At 31.6% G+C, this 22,417-nt stretch overlaps 1 protein-coding gene across 1 annotated transcript; it reads left to right on the plus strand.

Moving 5' to 3' along the window:
• The first annotated feature begins 6,594 nt into the window (after positions 1–6,594).
• Positions 6,595–20,483, plus strand: LOC101260957 (probable 1-deoxy-D-xylulose-5-phosphate synthase, chloroplastic). Its single transcript, XM_004245138.5, has 10 exons — positions 6,595–6,913; positions 9,761–9,880; positions 9,962–10,126; positions 10,288–10,438; positions 10,608–10,876; positions 14,713–14,995; positions 16,884–17,170; positions 18,660–18,935; positions 19,268–19,552; positions 19,878–20,483. The coding sequence occupies exons 1-10, from the start codon at positions 6,770–6,772 to the stop codon at positions 20,025–20,027; spliced, it is 2,130 nt and encodes a 709-aa protein (XP_004245186.1). The 5' UTR covers positions 6,595–6,769; the 3' UTR covers positions 20,028–20,483.
• The last annotated feature ends 1,934 nt before the right edge of the window (positions 20,484–22,417 follow it).

The raw sequence follows: 22,417 nt of genomic DNA on the forward strand, positions 1-22,417 counted from the left end.
TAATCTAAAGTCTAGACTATTGGATATAGTACTCATAAATAGTTTTTTCTCACTTCCTTGATTTGATCGAATATGTTGTCTTGCTTTCTCTCACACACACTTTCTCCATAGTAATAAAACTCTGGTACGGACAATCAGCTACCACAGTTTATAGATGTGTAAAACAATGCAAAATCAACATTACTTTATGGCAAGTTTTCGAAATGTTTAACATTTTTTTCTTTTTGAAATAGGAAGCAACTCTTTGAAAAGTACAAAGCAACGAATTATTTCTGGTCATAGACAACATTTTCAATATCCTATGTGATTTATGTGTTCATGGTGCAAATTCGAAGTACCAACACTGGTAGAAAAGTGATATGTTGTATTATTTATATAGCATATGATGGTGGATAATGTAATGAGCCAATGACACATACGCTTGGGTTTAATTTTGCAAGTGTACTAAAGGAAATAATAAGTAAGTGTGATATGTATGATTGTATGTAGGGGTGTAAAAAGAAATATCAAAAGATTGATCGAACCAATCGAAAAGAATCGTACCGAATCGATTTATTAAAAATATAATTGATTTATTAAATAAATATTTAATAAAATTGTGGATTATTGTTTAAGTGTATACTGTGCCAAATAAGTAGGATGACTTTTTCATTTTGTAAAAGAAAATCGAAAAGTTTCATTTTGTAAAAGAAAACCAAACAGTTATATTTCATTTTATTTTTTCTAACATTTTTTAAATATAAATACAACTTAGATCCTAGATCTCTGGTGACAATTCAGATTAAACACAAAAAAATGATATCATAATTTACATTGTTGCGCCCGTGCACAGCACGGCCAACACCCATCTAATATATAATAAAAGTGACTTATATATACACTATGTAGATTGTATATTTTTCTATAATTTATATAAATTTTATAGCGTAAAGAGTAAATTACAACAATTCCTTAAAATTAGTACCTTTCAGATACATTAAACAATATCTTAGATACACTATAACATAAATCGGATACATGATATATAGTTCAGATACATTAAAAAGTAGATCAGATACATAATATGTAGCTCGGATATATAATATGTAGTTGAGATACATTATAAAATAAAACAGATACATAATGTATAGCTCGAATACAGTAAATACTTGTCAGTATACATTAATATGTAGTTCAAATACATTAAATAAATAAGGGGATATTGGAAATAAAAGAAACATAAAACGTGTATTTCAGTAATTTTTCCTATATATTTTTTAAAAATATATTAAAAAGATTGAAATTATTTTTTTTCAGTTCTTAGGAAAAGGATATATGTTATTTGTATAACAATGTATGAGTCACTTTCATAACGAGGGATATATCAATTCTAAATTGCAAAAGTTAACTCTTTTACTGAAATATACGTTATTTCTTTAATGTATTCGAGTTATATATTAATGTATCCAAATCAGTATTTAATGTCTGATACATATTATTTTACAATGTATCTGAATTAGTTCTTAATGTATCAAAGCTACAAATTATGTATTCGAGCTAATTTATAATGTATTTGAGCTACATATTATGTATTCTATTTATATTATAATATATCCGAGATACTCTTTAATGTATATGAGCTTTATATTAATGTATTCAATTTATATTAGAATACTTTTTAAGAGGTTACTGTAAGTACGAACTAGAAGATAGATCGTAAATTCATAACCGAACTATATGATTCCTTAAAATTTATCCTAAAACTTTCACCAAGATATTTTTGTTTTATTACATTCACTTTTACTTTCGGCATATTTTTTTAACTTTTTAATTTATTTATTATTTTAATATATTAAATGAAAACTATTACACTATATATCAATTAATATAAATATTATATAATAAAATATCCATACTAATAAAAATGTATAAAATTCAAAATAAACAAATAACAACGAATGGTTGAAATATTTTTCAAATATGTAAGATATGGATCGGGTATAGAATATGGATCTTTTTAAATTTTGTACACTTTATGTGATATATGTCTGCATGGTATATATTATTAACATATTTTGTTATGTCATTTTATTAATAATTAATTTATATAGTTGAGTGATTTTGCGAGAGGAATTTTTTAAGTGATTTTACTGATATATAATAAAGCTGACTGATTTTGCTATATAATTTCTCATAAATTTTTTGAGACAGTTATTTTTAAAAGATATTTTTTAACAATTTATAGAATTTTATCTTAGATAGTTAATAATTTCTCTCGATTTCTTTTGTACATCTATTTTTTTTAGAGATATAAATTGATCGAATAGAAGGATGACCATTGTCTTGATCTAACTTGTTGCGGTCAAATGCATATGTAAAAGCATGTTGTCATCAAGTAATAAAATGAAGAAGAATGGATATCGAACCTACATATTCCTGTAATTAATAATTTATACATATTCCTGTATTTAATAATTTATACATATTCAATTTAATTTTTACAAAATTATAATCAAATCTCCTGAGTTTGGTCGAACTCACAAACAATGAAGCATATCATAATGATATACAATATAAATGGGTTTGTTCCTTAACGTGGTTATGGTGTTGTTTAATGATAATTTGAGTTTTATGGAGACGGAGGTAAGGCACATTCTTCGTTTTTTTAATTGTTAGATTTTGATTAATTTTTAAAAAGCTAATTAGATTATATTAATTTAATATTTTAAATTAAATTTTAAGATATTAAAAAACTATACGAAAAGTACTATAAGTTACAATTTTTTTTACATCGATATGATAAAAAGAAAGTAAAGTTAATTCCCTAAATGGTTACCCAAGTTTAGGAATTTGCCTTGAAATATCATTTATGTTTCATTTAAGACCAAAATATCATTCAACTATCACTATTTTCCTCCAAATATACTTGACACAAAAATCATCACTCTCTCTTAGTTGGCATGCCATGTCATTGAAACTTTTTTTTTTCTAAAAAAATGAAAGACTTATTTAATTCATCAAACTCATTTAACAAAAATGACGATCTTATTATTTTCTAAAAAATATATATTAGTTTATTAGGAAGAAATTTTCATACTTAGGAATCTTTTATCATAATTTTTTTTAAAATTTTTTTTTATGCTATGAAGAATAGTTTTTAAAAACTTACCATAGTATCATCAATTTTGAATAACACATATATTTAAAAATATTGATATATGAATCACTTATGAATGTCAACTTACATCAATTTATCATATATTATATAACGGATTAATAATATTAAAGGCCAATTAATTATTAAAAGATAATTAATTAGGTGCTTTGAAATTGTATATACTTACAATGTCTTTTTAAAAAATAAAATAGAAAGTGAATAATAATTATATTAGAAAATAAAATTTCATTTTGATTTATCAATATATTAATCTCCTATAAAATATATAGGCAATGCAATTAATTATTACTTGTATTTCATAATTTGAGATGAGATAAAAATATATATCGGTGTTTGATTGTATGAGAAGTTAAAATATAATATAATATAATATAAAGGAAATAGATTTTTTATTTTTTTATAATCTTCATAAATTCTCATGTAATTTATATATTTATTTTGTATTAGAGATATAAGTTTGATGAATTAGGTCTATTATATTTTAAAAAGATGATTTAATGACATGACATATTAACTAGAATAGAAGGAGACTTTTGAGGTATTTAGCTTTTTTTCTTTTTGGATAAAAAGTTAATATAATTTATTTTCTATTTTTTAAAAAAAAATTGTAAGCATGATTTTTAAAATACACAATTTATATTATTGTACTTAATTGACCTTTAATATTATTGATTCATTATACAACTTATGATTAATTAATGTAAGTTAGCATTCATGAGTGATTTGTATATCAATTTTTTTTGAATGTATGTGTTTATAAGGAATTAAATTAGTCTGTAATAAAAAAAAATTTAATGACATGTCATGCCAACTAGGAGAGAGTGAGTCTTCTGAAGTATCAAAGTATACTTGGAGGAAAATAGTGATAGTTGAGTGATATTTTAGTTCTAAATGAACATAAATGATATTTCAAGGCAATTTCCTTAAGTTGGGTGATCATTTAGGGAATTGACTCAAAAAAGTACATCTTAAATTGTTAATTAAAATTCATATCGTTTGACTCTCAAAAAGAAAATTATGACAAATAAAAAGGACGAAAAAGAGTATTCAATTGGTTTTGGGATTTCTTTTTCTATGATAGAAGAAGAATACACATTGGTCCAACAATAGTTATCCAATATATATTTTGGTATGTTTAACAATACTTATTTACTTTGTGAAATCAATAATTAATTTTATATTTAGTTCCTAATTTACCCTTATGTTAATTATAATCATTTTCTTATTACATTTTCTAAAATATTATATTTATTATATTCAAAAGACAATATAGTAAAATTATGCTTCAATTTAATTTTATAAGAATTATACAAAATTAATAGTGAATAAATATTATTGAACATGAAGAGTAAATATCAATCGGTATGGTTAGGTGAGGCAACAACAACAACAACATTAATCGGCTGATTTAGTTTTTTCTTTTTAACCTTCTATTAAGGAATTTCATTTATAATTTAAATATTCTCGGGAATTTTCTGTTGTAATAAAATATTTTCTAACCGAGGCAATTTCATATTTAAGGAAATCCAAATTCAAAATCTCTTATATTAACTTTTATTGGTAGTTTAGTACTTTAGTTTCCTCGCGTGCGATATTATTTCTGATTTTTTTAAGTTTCAAATTTAAGATATTAATTTAAGAGTTTGAACTCCAAAAATAATTTTAGAATGTCACTACTCACTAGGGATTCGACTCATCTATATTTTTCTCCTCTCTATTTTCTCAAATCCTATTTGGATTAGTGACATATGCATAAGTTAAATAAACTGTTAAGATTTAATTTTTTAAAGTAAATTTCTAACCATGATTTAATTAATAAATACGTTATATATTAAATATTAAAAATTATTATAATCTTACAATCTTACCAGCATATTATCTTGTCCATAAATATAGGGAAAAAATTCTTTTCCTAATTTCATTTACAAGATAATATGTTGTTAAGATTATAAGATTATAATAATTTTAATACTTAATATATAATGTATTTATTAACTAAATCATGGTTAGAGATTTACTTTGGAAAATTAAATCTTAACCATTTATTTTAACATATGTCATGTGTCACTCATCCAAATAGAAACTTGAGGAAAATGGAGAGAAACCGAAGTTTCTATTTTGGGTTAAACAATAGGTTGAGTCATAAGTTTGCGCCACGTGTCACTAATTATTCTTCCATTAGAGGGAGGTACAAATGTGATTTTGGACGGTAACACTTTATTTGTATCATTGTTACCCATTGTTTCATAATGTATTGTACTTTATTGTATGATAGATATAATGTTTGATTAGATTGTATTGTTTGATGTTGTTTAATAACATTTTAATTGTTTGATTTGATTGTATCGTACTGTATTGTAATTTATAAATTTACTTAAATATCTTTAATTATTCTAGGGTAGGAGGTTTGACTAGGTTTAAATAATTAAGTTAAAGGGTAAAATATTTCAAATCTTATGTAAAGATGTAAGTGGAAAAAGAAATTAAGTAACAATGGAACACACCAAATTGGTTGTTCCATAAAACAGTGGTTTCTATTGTTACGTAACAACGAAATTTAACAAGACAGTATAATACATTTTAAGTAACAATCAAAACAAACATTGTAGGTATAGTAACGATACAATACAATACAATAGATAACAATGATTCAAACATAATGCAAGGGTATTGATAAACTAAAAGTATAACGAAGGGTATATGCATACCATTTACGATAGTTTGAAGGTATATTTGTTCTTTTTCCCTTAATAATAATAGTTCCTATATGAATCAAATTTATGATCGCAGATACTTTAATCCAAATTTGTTTCTCATAATAAGAAGAATTTTTTCTTCAACCATCTAATATTGAAGTACCACTAGGAAAGTGGCTAGCCTGCAGTATTTTATCGGGTAAAAATTTTATAACTTAATGGGCTAATTACATAGATATAGTTTAATTTGTAATATCATGAATTTAATGAGATTTTGATGCGTTTAAATATATTCAGATGTATATACGCAAAATATATAGGATTAAAGTTTAGTATAAATTATTTTAGATACATTGTATTCAAGTAGATTCGTATATTTAAAATATGCATAAATATATATTACTTGTCTCCCTCGCCTTAATCTTATCTCGCTCGCCACTTTGCTTTTATCACTCGCGTATTTAATCTAACATATACATGTGAATTACACCTGTTACATGTATCTAATGTGTATCTATTATAATTTACAAGTAACTAAGATGGATAAATAAATCTCACTTATCTTCCTTCCATTACTCGCCTCAATCCCTATTTCACATGTGATAGTAAAAGTTATACGTTTAAATATACGTGACTTAAAATTTAATAAAAAATTATTAATCAATGAAATAAAATATAATTATTTTAAACAATGAAACAATAATAAATATAATAGAAATATTGGTGTAATTAGTTATCTAGACAAGCCCTTCTCCGACAAACCAAAGTGATATTTGACCCATATACTTTTCATTCACCATCACTACCTCTCCAGAAATGCTCTGTTTGTCCTGTTATACGCCATTTTCGAGTTGATTTTTTTTCTGAAAGCTCTCAATCTCATACTCCAAACTTCGTTTTTTACCGAATTGAGTGGATGGTTGCTGTTACTGCTCAGTACCCATTTGGTATCTGCCCTCAGTTCCATGGGAATTCAAGGTTACTTTCCCCGGAAACGGACTTCTCTGCTCTCAATTTTCCTTACACACTGGGATATTCAAAATTGAGTCTTCACCCCAAGGTACTTTTTTTCTTCTTTTTATCATTTTGGCATTTGATGTCGAACTATTCTTCTCATGTGTTTTTTTATTAATTTGAAGTTAGATGAATTAATTGGGTAATAAAAATGGGATTCTCCTTGATTCGGTTGCCTAGAGGTTCAGCTTAATCAGAGTGTTATTTGTATAGAAGACGATTAAGTTAAAAAAGTGCCTTCTGAAAAGTATGAAGGGGTGGTTCTCTGTCTATTTCTTGAAAAGTGAAGGAGAAAAGCATTAACAGACTACAGTTTGAGTGAGAACTGGTGCTAAGTTTCCTTAATGGTTTCATAAATTAGGGAATGTGATGCAATGCTAGTTGAGTGAGCATGTAAGTTACACATTATCGATGAGGTACCGGTAAGAAGTTGGGTGGCTGAAACAATTTTTTAAACTATAGTGTGCAAGTCAACTCGAGGGCACGTCAACTATTCCAACGGTACTATTACCGAGTAACTCTGTTCATTCAAGCTTCGATCAGAATGCAAAAAAGGCTGGAATAATAATAAATATCTCGAAATATAATTAATTTTCTATGACAAGAAAACCTGCAGCCGCTATGCACAGGATAAAACCCTTGTTCATATGCAATACCTGGCAAACCACACAAAGAAGTAACCCGCACTAAGCAAACCCGGTGCGACGAGCTCGACCCACAAAGCAAATACCTTGCTTTCGCTGGCAAGGTGTTTTGATCGAACTTGAAAGACTCAAGATGGAAATCCCAAGCCCATACCGCTAGGCCACCCCAAAGGGTTATAATGCTCATACTTGAGAACTTGTAACGTCTGTGTTGTGACCACATTGATTACATCTATTGGCCTTCAATTCCTTCATCAATTTGTTCAATTGAATTTGGTCTTTGAATAGCTAGCCTCAATAGAATTGAATGGCCTTTAACAATGCCATAATTTCTCAACGTAAGGATGCGCCATGGTGTGCTCATTTCTTCACTATAAATATCCATTATCATCCATAGGATTAAAATGGTGGCAGAGATCCATTTCCTCACAATAATTTGAGTCTTCCACTTCATTTTGAGCTCATGAAACAAGAAGAATAATTCTTTCTGCAGGTTCGATTTTGATTTATTTAACCTTTGTTAGTTTCTCACTCCTAATTTTATACTAGAAGAGTTTGTTGAATACTTGAAATACACATATACCAGGTGAAATATGGTTAGGGACATTGTCTTTGACACACGTCAAGCTTTGAGGAATTTTCTACAGTGTTCGCGGTTAAATATTTTCTGAAAGATTTCCAACAAAGACATCACCTAACATTTTTTTGCCTGTGGTAGGATTTTAATCTTGGCCTCCTATGGTTTCAATTAATCGCTCGGCCACACTCTCGGGTGATGGTTGGGTTGAATCATTATAGGAGAGGCCTATAAATTGATCAGACTCTTCCCTTTCGGTGCCGCACATGTGTCCACAAGACGCGGGTGTGGGATCCATACCCGATCTGGTCAATCAATTAAGCGTACTTGACCAAATTCGAGGGATAAATTGTGGACAAATTCAATGATTTGTGTAATCAAAACAAAACCTAATGTGAAATTGAAGAAAATGGAATAAACCTTCTATATACAAATTTCTAGCGGCACTCCCTTTCCTTTTCTCTCTTTCCTGGTTGGTCAATAATTTCTCCACATAATCATAATTTAGATTTTATAACTCTATTCTTAGATATTTGGATTATCTTTAGCCGAATTCCCGCAACCCGTATCCGTACATGAATTCGTATCTCTGAATCTTTAAATTTAGATCATAAAACATCCAACCTCTAGATCCGCACCCATATCTGACGCAATCGAGTCCGAGCAACTTATGGAGAGGCATTATATCTTTGATGGGAAGATCACAGATTGGTCTTAGAGTGGGATGCATCTGTAGGTCCTTGTTCTTATAGTCGACTCCTAGTTGTTAGCCCTAGCCTCAAGTTAAATGTATCTTATTCCATGATTAGAGTGAGTTATCTCTAGTTTGGGTAGTATATTTGTGTAGTTATCTGTGAGAAGATTTCTCAAGTAAGCATAATGAGGCGACTATAGTCAATGCATCTTGTCGTTTGGAGCTGGTACAGTGCCCTTCCTTAAAAATGAATACTTTGTTAAAGTGAAATGATAAATCAAAGTGGTTGGTGAATGAAGATTGCAGCCAGGAATCAAAGAACAGGACTGTGTCCGTTAGCATGCTTTTACTATATTAGAATTGAGAAAATTGTCAAAAAATGAAAAAGAAAAAAGTTAGTACTATAGTGTGTTATCTCACACTTATTCCCACCGAAGAATCTAATCAAATACATAGTGTGCGGGATCATTGAATTTGTTTCACTAGTCTAATAGTGCAATCACACGTATATGAATACGAACTACACTGAAGGATCACTCACCGAAACTTAATTGGAATTGGAGAAGGTAGAAGGAGAAAATATGTTGTCGTTCTTCTTTTGTTTTGTAACTTAGGAGTTCATGAGGAGTCCTAACCGTTGTGTCTTTTCATTATTTAATAATAATTAAATATATAACAAATATATATTCATTTATTATCTATATGGATCCGGGTTGACCCACGAAGTGATGCGAATCTAATTCCTTCACCCACTATTCAAGATAATCCATGGAGAGGTATGTCTACCTTTCATGTATTGGATTTTCTAGGACTCAATGAAAATCTTTCAGTGTCTGTAATGCTAATGTGTGCAACACTAATTACAATCATGCCTATGCCAATGGCCTTTCACAATTTTAATATTCAATGTCATTGCTTTTCTGATTGCCAAAAGCTTTTGAATAACTGTGTTTTGGCCTTCAACTCCTCTTACTACAGGGTCATGTTGCTGAAATACATTCTTTGCCACATGCTGGTGATTTCACTGGTGAAAATGAGCCAACACCAATTCTTGATGCAATTGAAAGTCCCATGAACCTAAAGAATTTATCAACCAAGGTCAAATAATTAGCACTTCTTCTCATTTGACCCTTGATAATCACGGGTACATATTGGCTGACTGTGACCAACTTAATGCAGGAACTGAAACAACTAGCTAATGAAATTCGATCAGAATTAGCTTTTATCATTGCAAAATCTCAAAAACCTTCAAGTTCAAGTCTGACTGTTGTGGAGCTAACTGTTGCTATTCACCATGTATTTAATGCCCCTGTGGACAAAATATTGTGGGATGTCGCTGAACAAGTAAGATCCACTTGGTAATATACCAGAAAATGGTAGATTTGCAAGTAAATGAGTTATACTAAATAGCATGTGAAGCTAGCTTAGCTATGCAGCTCCCAATTCAGGTTTTAATTTTGAGAATTTTGTCATGGTAAATGTTTATATTTTGACGTTTTGGACAGACATATGCACATAAACTTCTCACTGGAAGGAGGCAGATTATGCAAGCACTTGAAAAAACAAATGGCTGGCCTGTGGCAGCGCCAGATTTTGAAGGCGGATTCGACCCCTTCGGAGTTGGGCATGGATGCAACAGCGTATCTGCTGGACTCGGTAAAACCATGCTTCTGCTTTTCCCTTTCTCAGCTGAGGATATCCTACTTCTGCTTCTTCAATTATTTTTCAAAATTCACCATGGAAGGTTACTATGGGGAAGTGCTTTCTTGTTCTATAATTTAATTCTTTTTACAAATTATTTCATTAAAAAGTTGCCTGCTAATAGGAATGGCCATTGCCCGAGATTTGAAGGGGAAGCGTGATCGTGTAGTGGCAGTGATCAACAATGAAACGATTATGGCTGGCCAAGTTTATGAGGCAATGCGCAATTCAGGCTATTTGGACTCAAATATGATTGTGATATTAAATGATAGTCGGCATTCTTTGCACCCAAAGGTTGAGGAGACCTCTAAAACACCTATTAATGCTTTCTCAAGTACTCTCAGCAAACTTCAGTCAAGTAAACTTTTCCGGAGGTTTAGAGAACTTGCTAAGGTATGTCCCTGCTATATTTACAGAAGTACTTACAAAATACTCCTATCCATGTTAATGTAAAGAGTTGGTTAAAATGCAAAATCCTAATTTGTTATACATGTTGCACAAGTAATATGCCTTTTTCAAGCACCAAAAAAGAAGAATTCTGAAATTAAATAAAACAGAAATGTTATGTTCTGCTTTTCTTTTCGAAATTATTTATCAAATAGAGAGCAAGATAAACCTATTGTGGCTTGCAGTTAAGGTTTTTAAAATAGTTTGTACACCACTTATTATACCCACAAAATCTACAACAAAAGCTTTACGATTTCCACTACTTTTACTAACTGAGGTCAATCGTGCATCTTTGTTCTATTTTTCAATAGGGTAAAGTAGATTTCATCATCCCACCACAATTTGTGGGATAAGACAACTAAATACATTAGGAAGTAACTAAAGAGGTGTTGGGGTCTCGAGAGGTAACATAGGTGATCGCCGAGGGGATTGGTGGTGGAATAGAGCAGTTCAAAAGAAAGTGGATGCCATGAAGGTTGCTTATATGAAGTATGGAGAGAAAAGACGAGGATGAAAAGAGGGCTACAAGCATAATGCAATGAAGATGGTAGTTAAGTTAGCGCTTACAACGTCTAAAACAACAGCGTTCGAACGAAAATCAATTTGGAGGTGGAGTACAATGGTCCCGGTGTACAAGATTCAGAATTGAACAACTATTGGTGTATCAAGCTACTAAGACAACTATGAAATATTGGGAGATGGTGGAAATGTTTCACCAAGACTTTAGGGTAAGTTTTATCAAGTGGTTGTCAGACTGGCTATGTTATATGGGGCGGTGTGTTGGTCACTCAAGACCTTGCACGTTTAGAAAATGCAAGTAGCAGAGATAAGATGTTGAGATGGATGTGTGAGTGTACTGGGAAAGATAAGATTAGGAATATAGATATTCAGGACAAGGTGGGAGTGGCCTCAGTGGTGGACAAGATAAGGAAAGCCTAGATTGATATAGTTGGGGCATGGGAAGAGGAGATGCACAAATGCCCCAATAAGGAGGTGTGAGGGGTTGACGATGGTGGGTCTTAGGAGAGGTAGGGGTAGGCCGAAGAAGTACTGGGAGCGGTTAGACAACACATGACACTTCTGCAGCTTACCGAGGGCATGACCCTAGATAGGAGGATATAAATGTCGCAGATAAGGATAGAGGGTTAGTAAATAGTTGAGTGTGGTCTAGCTTCCAAGTGTTATTATTAGTATTCTCCTACTATCTTGTTCTTCGATTTTACTATTACCTGCTTTTTTTTTGCTTCGGTTGTCATACTATTTATTGCTTCTATTGTTCCTTTCTCCATTATTTTCTGTATGGTCCCTTCACTGTTGTATTTTCTTTTCATACTTATTTACTTGAACTGAGGGTAATCTTTCTACCTTCACAAGGTAAGGGCAAGGTTGTGCACACACCACCCTCTCCAGATTTCACTTGTGGGATTACACGGGGTATGTTGTTGTAATTCTCATTGATACTTAAGTACCAAGAAGGTAATAAAAGCATACAAATTACAGCACAGCTGCAACTGTCACATCCTCAAAACTTCTATAAAGTCCATGTACTGATCTAGATTTTCTGCCATACTTCCCTTCACCAAAAGTATTCCTTTTTTTTAGACATCTATTCTTAAGACTAGCTAAACATGTCCTATTCAACCAAATGATCCAAAAGATGCAAAGAGATATCGTTTTCCAGATTTGCCTCCTAGTTTTCCTGATTTTCTCATTTTGCCAACAAATCAGTAGATCTTTCACCTTTTTGGGCATCACCCATTGCACAACACTCAGAGTTAATTAGGAACAGATCCTCCTGAGAATTTTCACAGAAAAAGGATCGACTGCACAAAGGAATTTCTCTTCTCTGCAACATATCTTGAGTTAAACATGCATTTTATTATGATCCAACTAGTTAAACTCAGAAATTAAACTAAGCAAATCTAACTCAACAATTTCTTGGGGAATTTTCTCGGGTTTATATTAAGCAAAATGAACTCTATTACATAATAGAAACTACTAACACGAAATGGAAATAACTGGTACACGGAATCTCCATTGACGAGATAAACTTGTATGTGACTGAAGAAGAAAGTGGAGAATTGTGGGATAGAAAAAAAAGAGGAAGAATAGTTTAGAGAGAATTGAGGAAGGTGGGGAAAATATCCAATTGATCATGCCGCTCTTGCTCTTTCCGGGACTTAGTCATAAGATGCTCACGTGCAATCACAGCCCTTCAGCTTCATTAACTCAAATTAAATATCGTGCGTCCAGGTGTTATAATTCTATTTGGCATTTCTTTATTCTTCACTCAGCTCATTTATTCAGGTCATGAAACATTTCTAGCTAGAATCCAGCCAAAACAAGCTGCTTTAGAAGGTGCTCGTGATTTCCACGATGTTTTCCATGACCAAGTCAAATCCTAGTGGTCTAGCTCTGTACTATTAAATCTGAGAGATGATGGTAGTTATATTGATCTACTGATCTCTGACACAACATTTTCTCTGGTTTTTCTTCTTTTTGATGACCGGGCAATCTATCTGGAGCCAATCCTTTGGGTCAACGGCAATGTATTCTTGGGAATATTCTCTTCAGTTTTCCCTTTTATTTTGCCTTCGTAATGTAACTTAAAGATGGTAAATGATCTCACATACTTTATCTGAACAACTTAAATATGGTAATTCACTTGCAGTTTCTTTTTGAACGTAAATGTCTCCATACTCACATTGTGAAAGACCTTTCATGAAGTGTCTGGTAGTTCTTCAGACACTCATCTAGCTATATTTGTGCGGTATATTAATGAGATGATTTGAAACACAATTATGTTAATTCAGTGAGAAAATTTTCTTGGTGTTTAACAGGTTGTCGTTATTGTTATGTTTATTGCTACCTTACATGAATTTTTCTTTTGTTTTAACACACCAATGTTGAATTGTACAATAGTATTTCATGTGGAATATTTGGAAGTGCACTAAACTTAGTAGGCGTTTGAACATGCAATTTCAAATCGCGACATGAGATGAAATCAACAATTGGACATGCAATTTCATGTTGGCCCAGGTTAAAGAATAAAGAAAATGAGCCAACGTATTTCATATCATGAGATGAAATCCCATATTCTCAAAAAAAAAAAAAACTTGATCTCAGAATTTCAAGAATCATGATTTGAGATTTTTCAAATTCAAAAATTGACTCACAAGTTTATATTTTGTAAATAACCCACATTTATATCTACTAACGAGATGTGGAGATTGTTCGTATTATGTGGGATGATTATATGAAAGACTAGTATACTACAACTTATGTTCAATTTTTTTTAATTGAATTGAAGTTTAATGAATAAATATTGTATTTATTTTGAATAACTTTGTGATAGTATATTATGCGGTTTTATTAACTTTTGTTTATTTGGTAATATTGTATGAAGAATTGGGATTTTAATAGTTTTACAACTTGTGGGGTTTATATGAGAAAACATACAACATAAAAAGTCCAAATTGCATGTCCAAACAAAACTTTAACTTCATCTCATGATTTTATATCGCATGGCCGAACGCTCCCTTGGTAAAAAACTCGATGTACATGTATGGTTGCTGGCACATATACTAGATAAGTATGTGTAGATGAGTCTACGTTTTCCTTAGAAGGAACGTGTAGGCGAGTTTCTTGGACGTGGTTATCATCATTGTTGCAAATAGTGATAGACTTTTGTTTTATCTCCGATAAAGTAATAGTGGTAAAATTCTTGTCTTATCATGTATTTCTACTATTGTCATATTCCAAATATCTGCTGCTTTTTATAGGCATTAACTAAGAAAATTGGGAAAGGCATGTATGAATGGGCAGCCAAGGTTGATGAGTATGCACGTGGTATGATTGGCCCACCAGGATCAACCCTCTTTGAAGAGCTTGGTCTTTACTACATTGGCCCTGTTGATGGACACAATATTGAAGATCTAGTATGTGTTCTGAATGAAGTGGCATCGTTAGATTCAATGGGTCCTGTTTTAGTTCATGTTATAACCAAGGAAGAACTGGAAGTAGGAGACAATCAAATGAATGCAGTTGCAAATAAAATAATGGAAGGTTTGATCCTGATCTCCTATCCTTTTCCTTCCTTTCACACTAAGGGTCGTTTGGGAGGCTAATGAGAATAGTGTTAAATAGTAAATAGTAATGCTAGCATTAGCAATATTGGTATTGGTCAGTGGTGGACGGGATTCGAACTCGGGCAAGCTAGGAAAATTAAGCCCTCTTCACCATTGGAACAAGGGTATCACTTGTGTTAGTAGGGTCAAAAGTTAATATATACATATAAAATTTTAAAAACTGATCAAATATACATATATATACGGTGTTATTTTTCAACGAAGTGGGTTCATATGAACCCACTTGACCCTCAGTGGATCCGCCATGGTATTGGTTATGCCGAGATTATTTCTTGTGCACTGTTTGGATTGGTGTATAAAAAATAACATCCATTGCATTATTTCTAAAGAATATTTGTTTACAAAAATATCCTCCATAAATACGGTGGGAAGGATGTGGAAAAGGTTTTAAGGGGAAATTGCAACCTAACCCATGTTGTGTATATTTAATGCTTGCATTAGTTATATATAGGTTGTAAAAGTGTACTAAACAAGGTAATAGGAATACACAAAACTAATGCATGCTTTGTTTTTCTAATGCAGCCTCTAATGCAGATGTAGTGGGAACAAAATTGATATAACATTTAAAGTTGGATGCTATGTATTTTTCTTGATAAGTTTTGATCCAAAAGTGCTTAACTTTTATACTAAGAGCCTGGTTGGTGTTGCTGGTGGAAGACCAAAAACACTTACTTTGAGAAAAAAAATACTCTTCTTGAAAAATTAAGGTGTTTGGCAAATTAGTAAAACTGTCTTTAAATAGAAACAGAAACAGTTTTGCTGTTGCTAAAATTTCTTGCTTTTAAAAAAAAAGGAGAAACAGAATATTATTTTTTCCAAGATCAAAAATTTCTCTTTCATATATAATACATATTTGTGAATATATCTCTGATTAATTTTATAGCATATCTCATAGGTTTGGTTAAGTTTCATTTAGGAATTTTATTTTTTATTTTAATACACAATCTATTTATCAAGTTCACTTTTCAAATAAATTGCCAGATACAACTTGGTTTCTTTAAAAGGATTTTTCTGAAAATCCATTTTTAAAAAGGGTTTCTAATTGTAAACAGTTTTTTAGCAGGAATACCCAACAGTCTCTTAAGTTTTACTCCAAGGACGTACCCATAACAAGCTCAGACATATTTATGGCTTTATATGTATTTGTATCTCTCATTCATCAATTGTCTTGTATTTCACATTTGCACTGTTATAAACTAAATAAATTAGAAAACGTGGATGAACTTAAATGGACTGCATGATTTGTGAGGATTCATATAGACGACCTCAACTTGCTTGGGATTGAGGCATACTTGTATAATTTTAAAAAGCATCTTTCATCTGGCTTTTAAAAACTAATTTTAATGAATTGATTGCCAAATAAGGGTTGAATAAAATCCTGATTATCATCACCATTCAGATCAATTTGAGAGTAGATTTCTAGTGAAGGTGAGGTAAGATCTAATCCTGATAAACTGACCCTTCTTTCTATCAAAAGTTATTTGAATTTCTACCTTTCCATATATTTGGAAGCATTGTGAGCATCGTGAGGTGATGCTATAGGACTTAATGAATACTAGCTGCCCTACCTTGACCATTCAATAAGTTTTTCCTGAGTGAAGTTCATGGAAAAAATAAAAAACTGGGTACAAATGATTTGTTGTAAGCTGTTCTGGCTCAGAAGCATGTCCGAGTGGAAGCTGATAGTTTTCAAATGGAACTCGAGAAGTGTTAAAATTGTACTAGAAAATATCCTGAATGGCAAAGCTATGTGTTGTTACTACAAATTCTACTAATAGTCAACCTTCTTTCTATCGTCAAAGCAGGTGTATCTATCTCAGACACTATACCTTATGGCAATCGAACATATAGTGATTGCTTTGTGGAGGCCTTGATATCAGAGGCAGAGAGACACAAAGATATTGTAGCTGTTCATGCAGGCATGGGAATGGAGCCTTCACTTCACCTTCTGAAGGATGTCTTTGCAGAGAAGTTTTTTGATGTTGGGATGGCCGAACAACATGCGGTAACATTTGCAGCTGGGTTGGCATGTGGAGGGCTGAAGCCATTCTGCATAATTCCTTCAGCTTTCCTCCAAAGAGCCTATGATCAGGTCTCTCTCTCTCTCTCTCTCTCTCTCTCGTTCTCGCGCACACACACGCAGAGACAGATACAGAGGTTAAGAAAACAGACAAGGTAGCTAGTGCAAATATCTAATAAATGACCTGGTTCTGTCCCCACCTCCCACGAAATAAGACTCATCCATCAACAACCATCACTTTTATTTAAATGTGTAACTTTTTAGCTGTAGCAAGTAAAGGATCAATGGGTACAAAAACACACACTAAATAGTTGGTTCAGATTTGTTCAGTAGATTGGAAATCATTGAATTGTAGGTCTAGTCATTGAGTCAGAGACTTGACAATTCTCATTTTCTTCATCTTAATTGACACTTCCTAATATTGGAAGAGGAAATGGAGAATTGAATAGGTGCTACCAACAAACTGGTCTATAGAAAAAAAAATTGAGTTGGACATTTTTCTAGAAGTTTCACATTTATCATATTGAAGGGGGTGGTTTATGCCCACCTCTGGGAAGGGTTACCATTTCTTTACTGTAAGCAGTGCATACCTAGATTTCCAAATGATGGTTGCAGTTTACCTTATAATTTTCTTTCAATATTCATGATATCTTTCTGGTCCCTCGTTTATCTGACTTAGAAATTCAATTGAGATCAAGAAATGAGCAACTAAAGCAAGATCTTTGGTTGTGTCTGCAAATATTTTATGCAAGTTTTCCAAAATGTCAAGCAAATGCAACCTAAAAGTCCTGAACATCTAAAAATACCATTGGATTACTTTTCCTTATCCATGTCAGATTGATTTTGTTCTTTTTGTCCTGCTGCTTTGACTTCCATGCATCATGTTCCTTAGAATTTGAAACATGTCCAGAAAAGTAACTTCAATGTTGTTATATTTCTGAGCAGCAGGTCACTCTTAATTTAATCAGCACGCAGTGAGTCTGAAATCCTTACTTGCTTGGACTTTATTGTTTTAGGTCCAAATAGTCATTTTAAAGAAGGAGGGTCTTAGCCAGAGGAAAAAGAAAAGCAATAGGGAGGAAACTAAAATGTCCAACTTATTTCAAACTTATGAAGTAAATTGGACTTCTGTTTAGAAAATGAAGTTAAGAAGTGGTTCAATAACTTTGAGAATGTCAATCGGGAATAAAGTATATAGGAATAACTTGTTGAAGTAATTGAGATCAGCATTAAATGGTTGATGTGTTGCTGAAATTTTTGGTCAATAACTTGTGTTGTTATCATTTTATGTGTATCTTAACTTTATCAAATGAATAAATTAAGATTTGAATGACCGCGATGGATGGATAGTCACTGCTATATGGTAAAATTGATGCTGCCCTGTACGAGTCTACAGGTTGATAGCTTCCAACTTCAGCTTTGTCCAGGCACATTAATAAACGACTTTTATTTGGGGTTTCTAAGATATGTTGTACCAATGAAATGTTCTCAATTTAAGCGTCAGCATGTTAAGATAAACACAATTTTCTAAAGTTCTCTTCATGTTTTATTGGGTGCTTAGGTCGTCCATGATGTAGATCGTCAGAAGGTTCCCGTGCGTTTCATCATTACAAGTGCTGGATTAGTAGGATCTGATGGTCCTATACATTGTGGGACATTTGATATAGCATTTATGTCCTGTTTGCCAAACATGATCGTAATGGCTCCTTCTGATGAAGTTGAGCTTTCTCATATGGTTGCAACTGCTGCCCTTATTGATGACAGGCCAGTTTGCTTCCGCTACCCTCGGGGTGCTCTTTCAGTGATGGAACACTCATTTAGTGGAATTCCCATTGAGGTAATATTTTGGCAAATAGATCTAGAAAGGTTCTAATGCATTCATGATAATGGTAACTCAATATTTTAGTACAGGTTTTATTTGAATTATCACCTAATATTGTCAGTTCTTTTTACTAAATCAATTTTGTAATTTACAATTGGCATTCCATGTTTATTTTATGGAAAACTATGTATTATTACCCATATATTACTTTAAGGGATGTGATATATTTGAATGTTTATCCAACAACCTGTTTCCTAATGTCATTGGTCTACATAACACAATCAAACAAGCCCCTTCATATTTAAATTTTTATTTGTACACTTTTTTGTTTTGTTGTTGTGGAGAAGGTTGGCAGAGGGAGAATACTTACAGAGGGTAAAGATGTTGCTTTACTTGGCTATGGATCCATGGTACAAAATTGTCTGAGAGCTCAATCGCTTCTTTCAAAGCTTGGTGTTGAAGTGACTGTTGCTGATGCAAGATTCTGCAAGCCCCTTGACATACAACTTCTTAGGCAATTATGCAAGAACCATTCTTTTCTAGTTACAGTCGAGGAAGGCTCTATAGGAGGATTTGCATCACATGTAGCACAGTTCCTCTCACTCGATGGGCAGCTCGATGCAGGAATCAAGGTAAATTTCAATCATTTTGCTCAATGATAGCTGTAGGAGTTCTTCTCAAATACGAACACAGGTCACATTTCCACATTAGAAGTATGCGCTGGTTTCCTTCAATTCTTCTGACTCGTCATTTAGAAATTTTTAATAGAATGCTAAGCTTCTATGTCTCTTCCCTTCTCCCTCTTTCCAAGCACAGTTTCTTTCCACGTTACTGAATCTGAATGGACATCTTCGACTTGGAATATTTTTTGAACTTCATGATTTCTTCTATATCATTTTAAATATTATATGGTCTGAGATTAAAGGTTTAACTTCTTTTTTGATGATCTGTTCTTAGTGGCGACCAATCACTTTGCCTGACAACTATATCGAGCAAGCATCACCAAAAGAGCAGCTTGCTGTTGCAGGGCTGACTGGAAATCACATTGCTGCAACTGCACTGAGTCTGCTTGGCCGTACTCGAGAAGCTCTTCTTTTGATGTGCTAAATTCTATTTCATTGTTCTTGTAAAGTGTAAATATCTAAGGCCCTCATATACATAATTATGAAGTGTAGAAGTGGAAAATACACAAGGTAGGAGAAGATGGGAAAAGAAGAAAATAAACAGGATGAGGAAGTTTATGATAGGAAAGAAGCAGTCTATATTTCTCAAAGTAGGGGCAACAAGCCAACAATGTACCTCATTTCTTGAGTGACAAAATGGCCATTGGCTTGGCATGAAGAGTGTGTCCTTGTGAAGGCCAAACATCGAACGTTTTCGCCTGATGTTTAGTATGGCTTGCCATGGCAAAAATCTGAGACATGTGTTACTGAGTATTGAGGTGCTTGGTTAAAGTTTGTGTCACGCATATCTGAATCTTTTTTTGTCAAAAATATTTTTCAAGGGTTATGTCTTCTTGAAAGGTGCATAAGGAGGTAAAATTAGCAGTATTTTCAGTTACAATTAATTTGCATGACAGTTGAAATCCAGCCCAAATTCATGATGTGTTGACTGACCTACATGTAAAATAAGAGACATGAAAAAATTAGGGGAAGTCTCACTTTTGATTTTTAATTTTTTTTTGTCATTTTAAACTTATTTGAGTTATTTTTAACTTTGTCAAGCACTCTCAAAAGTTAAAAATGACTTAAAACATGTTTGACCTACTTTTAGGATTTAAATTTGTCTAAAATTGAATAAAGTAAAAAAATTAATCTTATCTAACATAATATACGTAGATACAAATTCTATTTAAGTATTCATATTTTCCACTGTTGACCTTATAGAAATAATAAAACAATTACGTCAGACAGTACTGTATTTCTGATATATCTATTCTATAGTCGAAATTTAATTTTCGAATAGAGTACACTATATTCTTTTCTTTTGTCTCTTTTTTTGCTCGTCGTATGCTATTATATTAAAATTCGATTAAATTTGAATTCGCACCAAAAAATCTCATAGGAAGATTTTGCAATTATATTGTTTTAAGAATATACTATCATCCAAATATGAATCCATATTACAATATATTATACAAGGGTGGATCCTAAGTTTTGGGATATATAGCTAATTTTCCATAAAATCTATTTCAGACAACACTATGGAAATTCATTTTGATTAGTAGTATATTTGAAAAATATTTTAAGTGTAACAATTTTTTTAAAATTCTAGTAGCTTTTTTATTCCAAAAAGTAAAAAAGGATGCAGTGCTTCACGTTAGTTTCTCCTTTCTTAAAAAATAATACGTAATTACAAAGTCAACTTTAAAAAAATCAACCAATAAAATAATTTTTTTACCCAAATTTCAAATCAAATTTGAAACCCAAAAAAGTGAGGAAAAAAAAACACTCAGGTCAGGGTTAAACCTTTGCTTTTTGATTCTCCTATATTCTCTTTTAGTTTGTTTTTTGTGTTTATTTTCTGTTCTGAAAATCCATTTAATTGAAAGATGTGTAAATAGTGCATGACACAGTCATTGCCACTTTACTCTATTATTTTTAACTAGGAGAGAACATAAAATTGAAAAAGTAGTTTAGTTGGGAAATAGATTATATGGGGGTTAATTATTTTAGGTTGTTATTCTATCATATGGAATAAAAATAATATCAGAATAACTAATTTCGAGAAAAGTTGTTTTGTAATTTTATTCCAACAAAATATGAAACAGACTTATCGTAGAATTAATTTCTATACTAATTATTCCTTATCTCTCGTACCAAATAAGAAATATATCATTACATGATTTTTGTGAGTATCATTTTATATTAGGTCTAATTCTTTGATTTTCAATACTCGAGTTAGAAGTTAATTCATTGGGTTGTAATTATTCATTTTAAATTATACTTCACTATTTAAATAAGTTGAAATTATTATGTGAGAGTCGATATAATCACAAAGTTTGAATTTTCCTTTGTTAAGTTCTCTTTCGTATTCATTTATTCATGATGATTTCGATTATTAAATAAAGACAAAATATTGAATTTATTTTAGAACCATCTTCCCAATCTATTGAAAATCAATAAATTTTTGAATCTGCTTTTAATAATAAATAAAAGAAGGACAAGAATATGCTTAGTTAATTGAGTGTCACAAGCATAAAAAGCAATGAATAGGTAATAAATTATTGTAATTAATCCCATGTAATTAATGGTATGTTTTTTTGTTACATAATAAAGTCATTAAACTAACCTACCACATGAAGAGTTGGTAACAACAAATCACATGCAATAACCATTTACTTTGCTTCTTTTTTCACATCAATAATTAAATCATGAAGTTCATGCATGAAGAAGCAAAGATTTTGGTACATCTTCTTTTCACCTTTTTATGGAGAATAATTAGTACTTTCTTTAATCGAGATTTAAATTTTACGAATTAATATTTGTTATGTTTAC

Source organism: Solanum lycopersicum, chromosome 8 (assembly GCF_036512215.1).
Source record: "Solanum lycopersicum chromosome 8, SLM_r2.1".
In the NCBI taxonomy this organism is placed as follows: domain Eukaryota; kingdom Viridiplantae; phylum Streptophyta; class Magnoliopsida; order Solanales; family Solanaceae; genus Solanum; species Solanum lycopersicum.

Excerpts from the sequence above, each read along its gene's own strand:
- LOC101260957 (XM_004245138.5), top strand. The coding sequence starts at position 6,770 with ATGGTTGCTGTTACTGCTCAGTACCCATTTGGTATCTGCCCTCAGTTC. Across the intron at positions 18,936-19,267 it reads TTAGTGGAATTCCCATTGAG|GTTGGCAGAGGGAGAATACT; the intron begins GTAATATTTTGG and ends GTTGTGGAGAAG. Across the intron at positions 19,553-19,877 it reads AGCTCGATGCAGGAATCAAG|TGGCGACCAATCACTTTGCC; the intron begins GTAAATTTCAAT and ends ATCTGTTCTTAG.